The 18788-nt window shown below is 39.5% G+C and overlaps 1 protein-coding gene across 1 annotated transcript in view; it reads right to left on the reverse strand.

The window, feature by feature from the left end:
- LOC117518149 (leucine-rich repeat-containing protein 52-like) overlaps positions 1–13681 on the reverse strand; it is a 95996-nt gene extending 82315 nt beyond the window's left edge. The window contains exon 1 of the mRNA XM_034179209.1: positions 12822–13681. Within this exon, the coding sequence (XP_034035100.1) occupies positions 12822–13470 (649 nt within the window). The 5' untranslated portion in view covers positions 13471–13681. The remainder of the gene's footprint in view (positions 1–12821) is intronic.
- Positions 13682–18788: the final 5107 nt, after the last annotated feature.

Here is an 18788-nt window from a genome sequence, read left to right on the forward strand (position 1 = left end):
TGTGTAAATCTAGCATGTTTCTCATATACAGTACTATGTAAAAGCTACCGAGAAATAAATGCTTCTAAATCTGAAAACACTCTTTTTGTTTTGTCGCTTTAAATGAAAAGGAGTAGTGGCAAGGTCAAAGTAATGACAAAATGCTGTGACAGGGCAGAGTAGCTCAGCAGGTGTGTCTCCCAGAACAACTCGGACTCTGTGGAGACTTTTAAAGCTAGGCTGAAGACACATTTGTTCTCCCTGTTTTATCATTAGTATTTTATATGATTGTGTGTCTTTTTTTATTCGTTTTATTTATTTTATTTCTTTTACCTTTTTATGGTTAAATTTTTTTTTATTGTGTTTTAATCTTATTTCATTTTATTCTGCTTTTAAATGTTTGTGAAGCGCCTTGAGGCGATTACTCGTGATTTGGCTCTATATAAATTAATAAATTATTATTATTATTATTATTATTAACAAGGACCTCAGCTAGAGACAAGGTGTAAAACGAGCCATTTCATACATAACTTTTCTTTATCAAATAGGTTCTACATGTACAAACAGAAGTGAGGGACTTTGAGCATATATTGCGTGTATATAAAATCCAGTGTTTACAGTATAACCTCTTAAAAGACAAATCAACTGGCGAGATGGAGACTTCTTTGTTCTCGCTCTCATAAAACTCATCAACTTCTGTTTCTCTTCTAATGAATATTTAATCCCTGTCCTTACATGCCCCTATGCCTTGGGTGTTTGCCTCGATGCTGTCATCTATCCAGACAGTCAGCCAGGAATGACTTCGCGCAACACCAGGATCCCAACACCAACACTGGCAGCCCAGGCCAATCTTATAGTCTATGCAATTTGTTAAATGATTTGTCAGAGATGACCTATACTACAATCCCACCATGACCAGTGATGCAAGGCAAGAGAATAAACAAACAGAATTTTCTCTGAGGATCATGATTTCTAGGGGTACCCAAGATTTGAAGTGCTTTAAACAAGCAAAAAAACACTTCAAACACGAAGTGTGCTCGTCACCAATGCAAACCTAAAACTGCGCTCATAACTTTCAGCTTCACATCTTCTATATAAGAGCTTCTCCGAACAGCAGTCTTCAAAGCAAGAGATTACTTAGAATTCCCAAAGGCAGCCGAATCACTTGTTGCAATGCAACATTTACTACTAATCTTCAAGTTTTGCGAGTTTGACTTGTTCCTCTCTTTGCCGTTGCTAAAGAAACTTTATTTTTCACTCAGCTCTCACTCTTTTCTGTTCTGGACAAAGACACAGCAAATATTCCTTCATTTAATCCCATCACTTATCTCATTCGACACTTTGAGTTTAGTGATAGAGGTGGGTGATACCGGGAAATTTGGTATTGATCCAATACCAAGTAAATATGGGCCCAGTATCGCCGATATCGATACCGATACTTTTTCATATTTAAACTTCATAGATTCAAAGGATCCAAAAGACCTAGGACAGAATTTCACCAAACATTGTACGTGACAACAAAATACTTTATCACAATCAACATTTTTGTTTAAAAAATATCACTCAACACAACTTGAAACAAAATCTCCTGAGGTAGAGGGCTGACAAACCACAATACAAGGGTGTGCTGCTCTGTGTTGTGTGACACAGCGCAGTGCTGCTCTTACAGACAGAGAGTAGATGATGAATCTGCGTGCGCAGCAGTCAGTGCGTGCGGGATAGAAAAAAGCTTGAGTATCGATTTTTTTAAACAAGGATCATTCAATATCAATACCGGCGCTGGTATTGATATTAGGATCGATCCGCCCACCTCTATTTAGTGACTGACAGCACTAAAGCTAGGTCACATCAGCCTCGTATGAAAGCATTACTGCACGGTAAACAAGAAAAACTTGAGAAAACATAAAACTCTAAAGAAAGCAGCCTCACAGATGTTTTGAATTGGCTCAGAATGGGCACAGTTCAACTATCGGTAAACAGCTTACAGCTAATTAGCAAAGCTAGCTTTTTCAATGGTGGATTATATATTTTCAGCTGACTCAGAAAACCATGACCGGACCAGTTAGCTTCCACTAAATGTAATTCTGCTAACATTATTTTAAATAATGGTCAGAAATGTTTTTAAACCCTAAAACTATGAGTGTTGTTCCTGTTGCAGCTTGTACACTAAAAACAAAAAAATAGAAAAAAAAAAAACAAAATTCACACATAATACAGAGGCAACAAGCTTCACCTCAAGGCGACTGAGAAGCCAAAAGTCAAGCCAGAGTAAATGCTTTAATTAACATTATTAATATTTTCCATATCATCTAATATTATCTGTAATAAGATAATGATAAAGTAATAAGATAATGTAATGAGGTTAAATGAAGGAATATTTGCCGTGTGTTTGTATTATGTCAATTTTTATTTCTTGATGTTTCTTATTCTTTCGATAGTTTCCATACTGTGAATAAACTGAATATTGAATGCAAACTACTCTTTAATTTAATTTAATGATTTAATTATTTATTTACATCTTGATTATCATTTTATTGAAACCTGTTCGGGAGCCTCTACGCTCATGCTTCAATACATTTAAATTTAAACTATTTAAGTTTGTTTATTGGCATTTCAGAGCCAAAACCCAAGTCAAAACTAAATAATAAAAGTTTGCAGTTACCTGTTATCGTACCTTCAGCTAAATGTTTTAGCGGTATAGTGTTATCACAGTTGACGTTTCACTTAAAGTAGACCTGCATTGAAATAAATGTGGTCAGATTTCAGAAAGAAATAGCTAATATGTATTTATAAGACCCTTGTGAATGCAGTAAAGTAAATCTGGAAGCCCAAATTTGTAATTCAGCGGAGAAATCTTCGTTTAAAAATGACAAATTTGCACCTAAAATTTAGCCCTCTGTGTAAACAGTTTGTACAGCCGTATCATTTCCATGACGTCAGGGACAAGACGACGCGCTCCCGCCGTCAGTCCGATCCCGCATTGAAATTGATTTTATCTGTTAATAATGTTACTTATACACGTCCTTGTTTCAACATCCAAAAGTATGCTGCAATGAATGTGAGATACAGATCTGTGTGCTCAGATCAGTAACGACATCGACAGTGGGCGCCGTTCTTCCTCTCCCGCTCTCTGCCTCCGCTGCGCTTATTAAGTCTGCGGGCTCGTTAACGAGCTCATTAACCACCGACGCGGGCCACTCACACCGCCCGTGTCTGCTTTGCAGCCGGTGTTGTGCCAGATTCAGCGCACAACACCGGCATCACCTCTCTGTCTACTGAATGGAGCTGCAGCACACTTGGCACAAGTCCTGAGATTACGCTCGCTGTTTTAATGCGAAGCGGCCGGTACACCTGTTGCTGCAAGGACAGACTTCTTGCGGCAAAATCCACAGCACCACACGTCTCGGCAATCGGAGCCCAAAGCTCCATGGATGCTGAGAGAGGTTTAAATATTTTTAATGAATGGGATTCTTTGCGGGTCTCGCCTCCATATCCCGCGATGGTACCGGAGGCGAAAGACAGTAGATTTTCTTTGCGACACCACTCAATCAAACGGGCGTATGAAAAAGTCCCCCAAAATAATTTTCAAGCACAAATAAAAGAAATGCTTACTCACCAAACGTGCCGCAAGACAATATGAAGTTTTAAAAAAAGTAGATCCTTCCGTATAAGACAAGAAAAAGGTGCAGATGCAAACTGACGTAAATCCACAAATTACAGTTGGCGCGCAATGCATGCTGGGAGAGAGGGTCTTCTCCGTGACGTCTCGGCAGCGTCCATGATGAGAGGGACAGTTTTGCGGAGGGCTAAATGTTAGCTGTAAATTTGTCATTTTTAAATGAAGATTTCTCCGTTGAATGACAGATCTGGGCTTCCAGATTTACTTTACTACATTCAGAAGGATCTTATGTGTAAATGTAAGTTATTTTTTGGTCCAAAGATCTGACTACATTTATTTCAATGAAGGTCTACTTTAACAGATTAGTGGTTATCAAAGCTAACTTTTAGGTTAGTTTTGCTTACTACCTGGTTAAAAAGATAACTACAAAAGTTAGGTTTGACTAATTTCAAATGTTTTATAATGCTATTAAGTTAAACTCACAATCTCAATTCAAATGGACTTATGTTTCTTAAATGTGTATTTGTGTGTGTGTGTTTCTCCTCGTATTAACCATTTCTATCAGGTGAGGTCTGGGACCAATTTGGGATTCACTGTCTTGCTCAAGGGTCATTCCTTGTGAAATCATCAGGGGCCTCCCAGGTCACCGACTTGTAGCTCATGATTTTTTATTTTTATTTTATTTTATTTTTTTTATTTTTTTTTGCAAGTACCTACATATGTCTGATGAACACATGCAAAATATGTCTCCTTAATTTCAAGTGTTTTTTAGATAAAAATTTTTAAATAAGGGTACCCACAATCCTATTTTTCACTCGCGAATGCATTTTGAGCTTTTTTCATTTTTAAAAGGCATTGTCTCAGCTAAAAATGCCAATATAAAGCTCAAATTTGGAATACACCCTATTTGGGCACCCCACATACAGTAGTAAATTTCAAAAATGGGATACAGAGCTAATTTTTCATTCTGTAGCATCACAAAAATGGCAGTTTGGCAATTCTTGCAAAAAATTACAAAATTTCAAAGAGCTGTACTAAAGAAGGGATTCAGTGGATAATCTTCATATTGTACAATACATATATCTGGGGTACTAGTTATATGTGTGTAAAACATTGTGGTCATAACTTAAAGGATTTTTGAATTATTGACTCTTGAAAATCAAACATGATCGTAGAATGTCAAAAATAGGCCTCCAGGCTCTTTATGATTTGACCATGTGGACAAGTGCTCAGACACTTACAATTTTTTGTGGAGAGCATACTGATATACCAACTTTATGTCAATTTTTTTTTTATCTAGCTCAAATGCCTTCATAATTAAAAAAAAAATTGCAAAGTAGGGTACCGTAACATGGCACAAACCAATTTTGAACCTGTATTTGCATATTCAGAAAGCAATGTATCAGCTCTGAATGGAAGCATAAAGCTCAAATTTGGTATTTACAATATTTGACACCCCACAATAATGGATCAACTTTAAAAGACAGATTACTGATCTTATTTTTTATTTCATGGTATCATAAAATTAGCAATTCAGTCATCAACGCAATATTGTTACAAAGTTTTGAAGAGCTGTACTCTGAGAGTAAACTGAGAGACAATTTTGATATTTCAGAATTTACTTTCTCTAAGTAAAATATATTTATGCATAAGAACTGCATAAGCTGTAATGAATTACTCCAAACAAAGCAATACATGCACTCCTCACTGATACAATATATACACTGGCAAGTGAACAGGTGACTCCAATTTCTTTATGTGCAGCAGCTGATTAAATCACCAGACACATTTAAAACAATGAGCAGTTACTTTTATTATCAGATCTATTTTTAAACTGCAGTGACTCATGATCAGCTTGTCTAAAATTGTTATAACAACAATTCCCTTGCTCTATTAATGCCTCTGATGAAATGAACAGATTAAGAAAAATACACATTGTCTTAGTTGTTTTAGCTACTGAACTAAGCACTATTAATATAATACTAGACTAAGTACACACTTCACTGCACCATGCAAGATTTCACCTGCTTTGAGAGAGAAACCCCCATCCTGATAAATATATTTTATATATCAATGTTGCTGTAATATTATTTTTGTGTGTTATAAAAGAAAATGTGACTAAAATAGCTTTCTTTATTGGTTTATAGGCTCTTTGTCATTGCCAGGCAGCATTTTGGAATGAAAAATGCATGATTTGGGGGGTTTCGACTTCACGGGGTATGTACAGGGGGGTTAGATGAGATCATGAGACCATTTGGTTAATATTTTGTATTTTCTTGTTCATAATAACATGGGCGCAATTTGGTGGGGGATAGGGGGACATTCCCCCCCTGCCCACCTTTTCAACCAGGGGGGACAGAATATGGTATGTCCCCCCCACCTTCTGACATATATGTGTGTACTTGAAACATGCTATGCCAGTCTTATGTGCAAACCATGTCAGTCTTATGTGCAAAACCATGTCAGAATAGTATCTTTGTTTCTGCAAGTTTGTATTTTTAGCAGCACTGACTTGTTTACAACACCTGTTTCTTGTTTGTCACATTCAGAATTTTCTGGGACTGCATTTGCCCAGATTTGAAACCAAAAATAGTTGCTTCTAGGGACTAGTGTCTACACATAAGTATCAATGGACCATATGCTAATTTACGAAATTCTGAAAGTTAGAAAAGGAAATCAGAAAAGCTATCTGGGACCTCAGAAAGCCCATCTGCAATTATTGCTTGATCTCCAAAATCAGTCTATGCAAGCGAAATTATGTTCAGTATGAGTGTTGTCATTGGTGCCACTTCGAAAATTAAATTCATAAGTAATTTATCCTAAACTTATGATCTGTTGTTTTTTCAAACTTATGCAAAAACAAATCTTGAGAAAAAAAATACAGTATGCAATAGTTAATAATTATTAAGAGCCTGTTCTTTCATATTTATGAATACATTTTACCACATTGCAGTTGTTTTTTAATGAAAACTCAACCTATCATTCTTTTTGAGTTCTACACATGTGGTGATACCTTATTTACACCAGGATGTTAATAAAATCAATGCTGGCTATTCTCAGAATAAAGTACTTATATCCACAGTTTCAAATTGCATAAGTGAAATGGTGTCCACTTTATGGTCTTCTCAAAACATTAAAATTACTGCTCTGGATGCTCAGAATGCATCTGAGCTTATCTAGAAACCATTGGCTTCTGGGGGCCTAAAGCCGCTCCCAGACCCCTGGCCTATGAGCGTCGGCCCTGCGGGCCTCGCACTTTGTTCCCCCCCCCCCCCCAATTTCTAGTTCTAAACAGTGGTGGGCACACTTCCGATAATCCGATAACAGTAATTATCGAAGATAATGTTTTCATTATCGGATTATCTTTTTAGATAACTTTAAAAACCATCATCAGACTAATTATCTTCCGATGAATTGGCGACCGATAAGTTTTAGACCGATAACGTAGTAAACCAAGCGGAACAGTGAAAGACATTTTTAAAACTTAAAAGCAGTTGAGACCTACCTGTTAAAAGTTTCCTAATAAGTATATTGTTCTACCCTCTGCAAACAGAAAAGAACTGTTTTCAGAAAAAACTACTCTACCCTCTATAGGCAAAGGAGAACTGGTGACCCAAAAAAAATCACTTCCTTTAACGCCATACTGATATAAGCCCAATATCACCCAAGTCATCCAGAGGCATACATTTTTAACTTATGGTTCAAATTTTAACCTACATTATTTTGGACAAGTTATTTAAAATAGTCATGTCTGAAGTTTTATAAAGTGAAAATATCAGATATATGTTTTCGTTTTAAAGTAATGTGCTAATTTTTAAGGTTTTGTGAGCACATGCTGTGCCCGGCAGCAATGCATTATGGGTAGCATAGGGTAATCTCAGACATTCACAACAGGACAAATGCATTTCAGACACTCTGTTCAGGCTCCAGCAGCATTAAACTCTAGTGCCTAAAACTCTCATGAATATATTCTCTGGGTTTATAGACGTTATTGTATTTGCGTTTAAATTCCACGCATCTTAAATGTAGCAGACGGATGATCTGGAATTTTGTTTGGCAAGTTTTCAAGGCCGCTACTGCCATCTACTGGCCAGTAGTGTTCATGGCAGTATTCACCCCAAGTACTAAGCGTCTGGGCACCAGTAGATGGCAGTGTTCTATTTATTTTGACCCGTTATATCAGATGGTGGTCAAATCAACTTTTTGGCTTTGCAAATGGCTTTTTTTTTTTTTTACAAATTAAGTTTAAAAACAAAACAACAACAACAAAAGAACATTACAAGACAGCTCTGCGGTTGGATGCTTTGTAGCTCTTCAGCAGCAAGAGGTGGTCGTGAGATGTTAAAGCTTGTTACTCCACTACACGATGCAGGACGCGCGATTAACCTGAAACTCAGTCCAAAAAAATTCTCGCACAAATGAAAAATCATCTGAAAAATGGCCAAAACACACACAGTGTAAAGCCAACATTTATGTGTCAAGATAAGGCTTTTCAGAACTGACCAATTGTTAACCTTGTCCTTTGTTTTATCTATGTTTTTATTATTGCATTTTAACCTGTGAAGTGCTTTGTGTGGTATTTCAAAATATTTGCACTAACACCAACTCCTAATAAAATGACATTTCACTGTTTTTCTTCAACTGAAACACCAAAGATTGGAAAGACATAAAAGACTAAATAATTCTAAACTAACATCTTATATTGGCCTTGTGCATTGGCTCCAGTGTCCATGCCTCCAGCTGCTGAAGCTACTAAATAATTACTGCTTTATGAGTGAGTCTCTTTTCATGGTGTAGATTTAACATGAGTCACATGAGCTTACATGCACCTGATTCACGTTGTTACTGAAAGGTAGCGACAGCTGGAATCTTTCGACAGACTAATAGCGCCTGCAGCCCGACCAGAGGCCACATGTGACAAAACAAAGTAGAAGGGACACTCAAGACAGGGCAACAGATTTATGCAAATTATTTTTTGTGATTCAGTGATATTATTACATAAACGTGTGTGTAACACTAACATTCAATCAATTCGATGCAAAATTAAACATTTTATCCTACATCCCTTCCACTGTGTTTAAATCAATGGTCTCACTACACAGTTATGACCTTGAGACTGACCTTTCATGGTCACTCATGTTAAGGGTCATGTGGCCAATAGAAAGGTGATGTCTAACTTCACATCAGAGTTTCGTAGCAACCATATGTGTATATTTTAAGGCAGTATACTAGAAATAGCCATTTTTAAAGAGCCTGACCTTTCAAGGTTACTCAAGGTGAACAGGCATCACCAAGAGGAAGGTATGACTTCATGTTAGTGTTTCATAATAACCAGTTGTGTGCTTAACCAGTTCCTCAAAATAGACATTTTAAATTCGTCTGACTTCCTACAATTACTCAAAGATCATGTGACCAAGAGAGACGATAAATCCCCATTCCTCAAAATAGCCATTCCATGGATCCTGTATACATACAAGCATTGGGCCAAAATTTCACCTTGACCTGTGACCTTAAAGTTTAAGACAATTTTTCGTCAAAATCACAGAACGTTGTCCTTTGGTGACCCCTCAAACCGTTCCACCAAGTAAGGTCCAAATCCAATCTATTTTATTTTGTGCACCCAGAGAGGGAGGAACAGACACATAGAACAGAACCCCTTCATGCACTGCCATTGTCCACAAGTCGCGGGGGGGGTGTATACTGACACACTGACTCAACCCCATAATCTATGTTAAACTGGTTATTGTAGCTGCTTTTTAAGTGACAATACAACCTAAATCACTGTTTGTGCCGACCAACATTCATTCAATTTTTATACCCACGTATTCAAATTAAGGGTCTCGGGGGTGGGGAGGGCTCGAGCCTATGACGGAAATGAACCTGGGCCCTACGAACTGTGAGGCAACAGTTCTAACCACCGTGCTGCACAGAGGACTTTAACGCTTAAGATTTTAAAGTGTCATTGTTTTAGCATTCTATGTTCTACAGAAATATCACAAACAGTCAGCCGACACACACTTGTTAAAGTAATGCTTGAACCATTAGTTAATTAGTCATTTAGGTGTTGAATAAAATATCATGAGCTATTTTGTTAATCAATAACTGAATTGAATAACTGACTTAATCCAGTTTCCCAGATTTGATGAGTTACTCCTTTTTCATTTTACTTAAAACAAAACAAAAAAAAACCACTATTTTTAAACTCTACAAACAACTTTTGCAGTACTTTAAACTAGATAAAGGTTTGAAATTACACTACACAATAGTAAAATGGTGTAATCACTTTTTTAAACTGGATTTAATATTCTTTAATCAGAGATCATCTGACAGTTTTCAAACTCTTTTAAGATAAAGTTAAATGTTCTGTGATGCCAGTTACTGCACTTCAACATGTATCAGCTGGAGTCAAACACATTGTTGGTCATTTTAAACTGTTTTGAACTGGTTTCCAACAGCTATAAATCAGTGGAAAACTGGTGTAAACTCAAATCAAAGTAGAAAAAAAATGAAATAAAGTGTTTTTTGAGTGGTTACCAAAAACAATCTTTGAAGTTATTTGAAGACAAAGGCATTTCCTACATTTAGTAAAATATTGAATACTAACCAGATAGTGATAAAATATGTAGACTAATCAACAACATAAATGATTTTATTTGCAGATCTTGAAAGTGCAGTGCAATGAGGAAATAAGAATTTTAAACTTACTGTATTTAAATAACCAGAGTGTAGCTTGTTTTATGTGACCAAATAAAAGCTACAACACCATATTTCTTATGACTGTGTAACATAAATGTGTGTGTGGCCGTGGAGAGGACACCACAGTGTGTGATGTAAAAATGACTGTGGATAAGAACAGACAGGGGCCGGCTGTCTGAACGTCGTCTTCCTCTCAGCTCCCTGAACTTATTTGCTAATCTCGTCACCTTTTCCTGAGCACAGGACCCGGCCTGCGAGATCATACACACACTCATTATCCTGTCCTTAATGGGACCACAAGACTCCAGCTTTTTTCAACAACATCATTAACCATCTGGACAGAGTGAATTCATTTTTTCTTCAAAATTCTACTCACAACACCCCATAATGACAAAGAACTAAGAAATCACATGTACATAAGTATTCACACACTTTGCTCAATACTTTGTTGATGCACTTTAGGCAGCAATTACAAAGTCTAAAGTCTTCTTGAATATGATGCCACAAGCTTGGTGCACCTATCTTTGGGCAGTTAAACTTGAGGCTTTACGAGCTTCCCTCACCACAATGTGGGAGATAGAAATCTGCTTCATCAGTCCATGATGGTGTTTGCTGTGTGATCACTTGACACCAGGCTGTCGCAGACCAAAAATGGCGGATATAAATTCACCGCACTAACCTCTGGTGAGTTCACAGAGCACAGATGTTGACCAACTTTTTTGGGCCAAATCAGAGAGGATTCAAACATCAGTGCGTTGCAGAACACCTGTCCCTCGCCAGCACAAACTACACACCAAGTAGCTACAAGGAACTGAGCATCTACAACCCCTGGCAAAAATTATGGAATCACCGGCCTCGGAGGATGTTCATTCAGTTGTTTAATTTTGTAGAAAAAAAGCAGATCACAGACATGACACAAAACTAAAGTCATTTCAAATGGCAACTTTCTGGCTTTAAGAAACACTATAAGAAATCAAGAAAAAAAGATTGTGGCAGTCAGTAACGGTTACTTTTTTAGACCAAGCAGAGGAAAAAAATATGGACTCACTCAATTCTGAGGAATAAATTATGGAATCACCCTGTAAATTTCCATCCCCAAAACTAACACCTGCATCAAATCAGATCTGCTCATTGACATTGACCCTATGTCATGAAATTGACCCTATGTGTCTTTTTGCAAGGAATGTTTTCACAGTTTTTGCTCTATGGCAAGATGCATTATCTTCTTGAAAAATTATTAAATCAAGAAATTAAGAAATCAAGAAAAAAAGATTGTGGCAGTCAGTAACGGTTACTTTTTTAGACCAATCAGAGGAAAAAAATATGGACTCACTCAATTCTGAAGACAACATGTAAATTTCCACAGTCATTGATGATATGGGGCTGCATGTCATGTAAAGGCACTGGGGAGATGGCTGTCATTACATCATCAATAAATGCACAAGTTTACGTTGATATTTTGGACACTTTTCTGATGTTTAAGGATGATGAAATAATTTTTCAAGAAGATAATGCATCTTGCCATAGAGCAAAAACTGTGAAAACATTCCTTGCAAAAAGACACATAGGGTCAATTTCATGACATAGGGTCAATGTCAATGAGCAGATCTGATTTGATGCAGGTGTTAGTTTTGGGGATGGAAATTTACAGGGTGATTCCATAATTTATTCCTCAGAATTGAGTGAGTCCATATTTTTTTCCTCTGCTTGGTCTAAAAAAGTAACCGTTACTGACTGCCACAATCTTTTTTTCTTGATTTCTTATAGTGTTTCTTAAAGTCAGAAAGTTGCCATTTGAAATGACTTTAGTTTTGTGTCATGTCTGTGATCTGCTTTTTTTCTACAAAATTAAACAACAGAATGAACATCCTCCGAGGCCGGTGATTCCATAATTTTTGCCAGGGGTTGTATTTCTATCTATCAAAAAGAAGAAGATTGCCTCCACTGCTGTCAACAGTAAAAGTTCAGTTGACCTGTTGCCATCAACAGAGCTAGCTACTGAAGTAAACAGAGTTTCTGCTTTTCCATCAACTGCTGACCATGAATATAAAAACACTAATTTCACAATGATTGAAAAACAATACAAAACGACTACTTCATCTACTGGCTGCTGGTCCAAACACTACAATAGTGACATCTAGTGGTCAGTGGGACCACAAATGATATTCAATATGCTCTCAAGGATGGATTAAAGTGGGCAGGAGCCCCCTGGGCTACACTTCTCTGTTCTCACTTAAAACTCAATTATCCTGAATTTAGTATCCTGAGGTGTCTCACTCCCATCATGCAATGGGTCAGAGCTCTGTTAGGGATCACTGGTGTTATTAGTTACTATTAATAAGTGTTCTTTGTGTCATTATGTCTGATTTCCACCATATTTTGTGGAGACAAATGTCTACACTGACCAAGCCATCCCATTAACTTCTCTACCAGGACCACACCTGCAATAAGAGGCTGCTGCTGGAACTGAAGCCATCCCTTTATTACCTGGCCCCTATGGTCCATGGTGGTCTGTGTCCATCCTCACCTTGAAACTTGAAGCTCTCTATCTGCACCCAGAGGCAGAGGTCCTCCGTGTCACAGTCGCACCGCCAGGGGTTCCCGCTGAGCCCCAGAGACCTCAGAGCCGGCAGGGCGATCAGGGCGCTAATGTTCAAGACCGTCAGGTTGTTCCGGCTCACATCCAGCACCTGCAGAGCTACGTTCTCTGAGAAGGCATCTGGGTGGATCTCACTGAGACCTTGGTTATCCGTCAACCGGAGCATCACCAAAGACGCCAGAGGCCCGAAAGTCCGGTCCTCAATCTGGACCAGGGTGTTGAAGGACAAGTCCAGATAGGCGAGTTTCCGCAGGTTCCCAAAGGTAGACTCTGAGATCTCAGTCAAAGAGTTGTTGCTGCAGTCCAGATACACCAGATCGGACATGTAGTTGAGTTGCAGCGCCGGAAGGTCTCCGATGCGGTTGTTGGAGATGATGAGCTGGCGGGTGGCGAGGGGCAGGTCGTTGGGGAACACAGTGAGATCCTGGCCGGCGCACTGGACCACCAGCTGATCGTCGCACACGCATCTGTCGGGGCAGCCGGCTGTCAGAGCCGGGGAAGGGGCCACCCCCATCACGAAGATAAAGAGGAACAAGATCCGGAGGGACTGAGCGCTGGGCTCGGGCAGGAGACGCATGACGAGGCGGCCCAGAGCGTCATGAAGTCGTGCTGAGCTGGAGCGGGACTCCCCGGCGCTCCGCGGACATCCTGCATGTGCGTGAGGGTCCGTGAGACGGGGGACGTGTTCCTCCAGCCTCTCCGTGACTCTCACAAACACGCTCACTCACTCACACGCACGCACAGCATTCAAGAAGGTGACCGAGGAGCGGCTCCTCAGCGGACTTTGTCCCGGCTGCCAACCCCGCAGAGAACCACTGCTGCTCCGGCGGCGCATCTCCGGCACGCAGTTACCGCCGACATGTGAGTTGAAAACAAACGTGTCGGGACTCACCGGGGGGTTTTACAGCAGGACTCCGGTCCGCTGGTCCCGGACTGGGAAAAAAAGTGCGTCTTCTTCTCCGGTCGTAAGCTCGTGCGTCTGAGCGCGCGTCGTACTCTCTCGCTCTGTTTCTCTCTCTCTCCCCTCTTCCCTCTTCCTTCCCTCTGTCTCTTTACACTGCAGGTCTGCATGGACACAAAAGTAGTGTCCGCGCGTGTGCTTCGCCAAGAATGGGTGGAAATTATACGACCAGTGACGTCACCACATGGTGTCCTCTGACCACGTGACCTGCAGCGAGGAGCCTCACGCGCTCCACAGGTTCCTCTCAGTTTAGAGTGAAACCTTTCATGTAGCAAATGACTCATTTGAAGCAGCTTTTTCATTAATACGAATTCTCATACGAGTTTATACTGTAGAAGACAAGAAGACAAGAAGCAGTACGTCATAATCCTGATGGTCGATCCGAATTTCCTAGGAACGGTACCCTGGCGGCTGGTCACTAGAGGGCACGAGAGCGCCACCCCCGCCAAATATTGAGAAAAGAAAATATACTACAACATATTTAAGAAATAAGTTATGGTTTGATCAGTCAGAACATGCAAGTGCCTGTATGCATTTATTGTTTTACTTTATTGTTATTGCATTTTCAGGACGAAAAGGGAAGCGAGGAGAGAAAAAAGAGTTTATACTGAAAAAAAAGAAAAGAAGTGAAGACAGTTGCCCAGGGCTGTACATCAGTGCAAAAATAGAAGTATCTACACAAAAAAGTTACATCTGGCAAGATATGAATTCCATTTTTTATCAAGTTAATTTTTCCATACATTATATTTCGTCCACAATTGCAGTCCGGTCTTCATTTGATGGTCAGTTGACCTGCAGCCACTTCACATATACCATAAAACATGATACTACTCCATTATCATTAATTCGTAAATATTCCTTCAATTCTTTCCTTATAAACTATTTACATTGTTTATCATTTAATAACTCATGTTCAGTCTCCATAATGTATCTTATCCTGTGCCTTTCTGCTAAGGGGATAAAAAAGAATCCGATCTGGAATATTCTTTCCATCCTTATCCCTAAATTGGGAGGTTAACTGTACTTTAATATGCATATGTCGCGGACATGAATGAGCAAAGCTCATCAGCATCTCAACATGTTATTTAGGTCCTTCAGACTTTATTTTGAGTAAATGCTTCAGGGGAGCATTAGCATGGCAAAAACCTTTCAGCTTCTGAGGGGGCTGCGCCCCCTCCAGACCCCCACCGTTTTAAGCATTTTTCTTTATTTGCCGCTCACATGCCTGTAAAAGCTCCTCACCATCTAACCATGTCCTTTAGGTCCTTCAGACTTTTTTCTGTAAAATTGTTCTTGGGAACATGAACATAACTAAAACCTTTCAGCTTCTGGGGGAGCCCCCCCCCCAATACTCCCCACATTTTTAAGCATTTTTTCTTTTTTGCTTTTCAGCTGACCCCCCCACCCACCCACCCACCTCCCATTACATCCCTCTTAACCTCCTGCCACTTTAACCATTTTTTTTATGTAGATGTAAATTAATACTCAAAGTTTTCAGCTAGTTGACAGTAGCGCTGTACAATATGGGCAAATTTTCGTATCTCAATATTATCATATAAATTGTCATGTAAATGTCACTTATATACATGCTGTCCATATTTTTGAGCCACTGAGGTGGGTAGGGAGAGTTCCCATGGGATAAAAAAAAGCTTTTCAACCTACCATCCCTGGTTCTCAAGACCAGGCACCTAAGTGGCTCTACTCTCTATATTTAGGTATTTATATCTAAATATCTATATTAGATATTTAGGTGTACCTTAGTAAACACTAGTAGAGTTCCACTTTAGATTTGGAATGTATAATAGAAGATATACCTTACTGAATATTCATATTAATATGATAAACGATATGACTATGATTTGACACAAAGTGCAGCAACAGTGAAAATTAAACATTCTTAAACAAAACAGTAATAATACCACACTCATTTTGCACTAATCATAAGGTCAGGATACTGTGCCCTCCAAAATGATTGGAACACTTGGAATTTCACACATTTTAATTTGTTTATGCCATTTTAAATACTAGAAATACAAAAAAAAAAAAAAAAAGAATTAAAATTTCTAAAATTATCTTCCTCAAACTCAAACTTGATAAAACCTGTAAATGATAATCAGTTTTATTGCCAGTTTTCTTCAGACAAGTCAGGGGATAGAAACATGAACATTTCCAAGTCACTGAATATGTCTTGGACTTTATTTACATCAATTATGAAGAAATAGAAACGTTTCTTTAACCAAAACATCAAATCTAGGCTTTCATCTCAAATGTACTTTCTGTCAAATTGTAGCTGAACTTTCAGGTCTTCTTTTTAAGAAAATCCTCCTCTACACCACTTCATCAGGAAGCTGGATTTTAGATTTTTAATTAATTTATATCAAGTTGTAGAGATTTGCTTTCAGTTCGAGTTAAGGAAGATAATTTGAGAAAAAAATGTATTTGAAATGGAATAAAGAAATTAAAATGTGTGAAATACCAAGTGTTCCAATACTTTCAGGGCACTTGAGAAACACTGAGAAGCAGCATCTTACATATGCTCATATATAGTGCAGAAGATAAGAGAATATTTAGAGTGGAATCCTGCAAATGGTGATACAAACATCATATTTGGCACAAATAATCCACAGACATTAACGCTTAAAAAAAAAAAACTGATTGCCCATTTGAATTTTCAAGAGGCAGCCAGATAGGGCTCAATTGAATAATTACACAGGGGTCTAAAACAGGGGTGGGCAACTTGTTCCAGAAAGGGCCAAGAGGGTGCAGGTTGTCTTTGCAGCCACTGACTCCACCAGGTGATTACACTGATTAATATCACTTTGAGCAGAACGAATCAGTTAAAGATGTGTACATAAACCACCCGAATTAAAGCAGAAATTGTTGTGTGTTGGGGGGTGTGGCTGGACATTTTGGTGTTCTTTTCTTTTCTTTGCTCTCCAGGTGGCATGAAAACTGATTTGTCTGTGGAGAAGGTGCTGGCTGAAGAGTCCTTCACCCTCATCAACATCATGTGCAGCACCTGTGGATGGTGCTCACATGCAACCTTAAAGACTTTCAGCTGAAGCAGATAATTAGATGGCGTTCTGCATTTAAGCCATGTATGGTTCAAGCAGAATTGCCGGGAACTCGACCTTGTGACGTTCGTTTGTGAGACGCTGAGGACCGCGCCTGGGTTTGACACATCGAGCCTGTGAAGCAGGAAGGGTGAGGGACACATGCTGTCAGCACACATCAGAGGTGATTAATTGTTTGACTACTTGTTGATAGTAACTTGGTATTTTGTTACGCAGTATATTTGAATTGTGATGAGAATAGTGCAGCTTGCTTCTCACTGCTGTGGCGTGCGGACAAGTGATCCTCCATCTGTTGTGAGAAGCTGCTCATTTGCATAAAGCTTAAAATACAGACCTGAATGTGTTGCTGATAGTGTGTGTCTTTTGAAGGATATTAGTTGTAACTGCTGACTTACCTCACCTCTTCTATCCTTCGCAGAGAGTCGGTTTGTCGTGTCCACCTGGGGGGGTGTTTGGCGGTAACAGTGAGTCCAGAAGCGCCGGGCTTCGATCCTTTTGGGCGCTGGAGAGCGTGCCAGCCTTCACTCCACCAGAATGACGCTGTTTTAGTTTCTACACTTTATTATGCACCAGAGGGTGAAAAAATAAATTGTTTTTGTTATTGGAACCGCTTTCTGGTTATTTTAGCGCTGGGTTCCGTCAGACGCAGGTCCGCTCCTCAACCTGCGTCGACACATAACAGAAATGCTGCTTTTAACAACCCGGACCTCATTGCTGGCATAAAATACAGTTGTTTACTCACCAATATAAGTTTGGTGTCATTAGAAGTCCATAGTTCAAACGACGTGTTCAGTTCAAATCTGGAGCAAACCTTTTTCTTCTTCTACTAAGGTGGATTAGAACTTTTTGTGGTACACAGCACAAACTACTGGACAGGAGGAACCTAGCAGTCAATGTGACTCACTGATTTCAAAATGCAGCTCTTTCAACCAGATGTGTGGTGCTGTGACATGTCAATCATCTGTGTCCAATCAGATTTCAGGAGAGGCCAGTGAAACCCCGGCCTCCGCTCTAGCTCCACCCATCTCAGCAAGTTTTTGACATTTGAACATTTCTTGTTTCACTGTGACTGATAAATTGGCACTTCCTGTTTGAGTGTGAGTTTGCCACTGAGTTCCCGCGAGATTCCATGGGATCTCGTCTGTCAATCCAGGAAGTGTCGATCCAGGAAGTGTTTGACATTTGAACATTTCCTGTTTTACTATGGATTTGAAAATTGGCACTTCCTGTTTAGGACGCCCTGTATCATGAGTGAGCTTCACGTCGCTGCGCGACGCTTCACTCATATTAGATATTCAACCCAGGGAAAAAAAAAAACATGAGACTGGGCTGTAGTAGCCCGATAACCAGCCCTGAATGGGTTGCCACGGACTTGACACTGAGCGCCCTCTGGTGGCCATTTCTGCCCGATGAAAACATTGCCAACCTCACTACAAATACATGTAATTTGGTCACTTTTCAAAGGGGTCAGACTCGTCAATAAAGTCAACTTAGCTCAGCTTGGTGTATAAATCTCATCGTTTCAGGCAGTGAGAGCTATCAGCTGGCTGTTAGAAGCAAGTTAGAGACAAAACAAAACCAGCTGATTTCAACAGACAATCAGTGCAGCCTGAGCTTGTTTTCATCGGGCGGGTAGTTGCAGAAGTATGAATTCTCACCTTCAGATTGCCCACTTCGTCAGAAGTGACATGCCTCCGTGGCAACCCATTGGGCCAGATATCGGCCTCTCTCTCCTAGCCTGTGATTGGTGGTTGGTGGCCGAGAAGCTGACGTCAGCCCCACTTTGATGTGGCATGAGCGCTGCTCTCCTATTGGTCATTTAATAGTGGGAATTTCAGTGCTGCTCTCATATTGGTCGTT

This window comes from Thalassophryne amazonica, chromosome 10 (assembly GCF_902500255.1).
Source record: "Thalassophryne amazonica chromosome 10, fThaAma1.1, whole genome shotgun sequence".
Classification (NCBI taxonomy): domain Eukaryota; kingdom Metazoa; phylum Chordata; class Actinopteri; order Batrachoidiformes; family Batrachoididae; genus Thalassophryne; species Thalassophryne amazonica.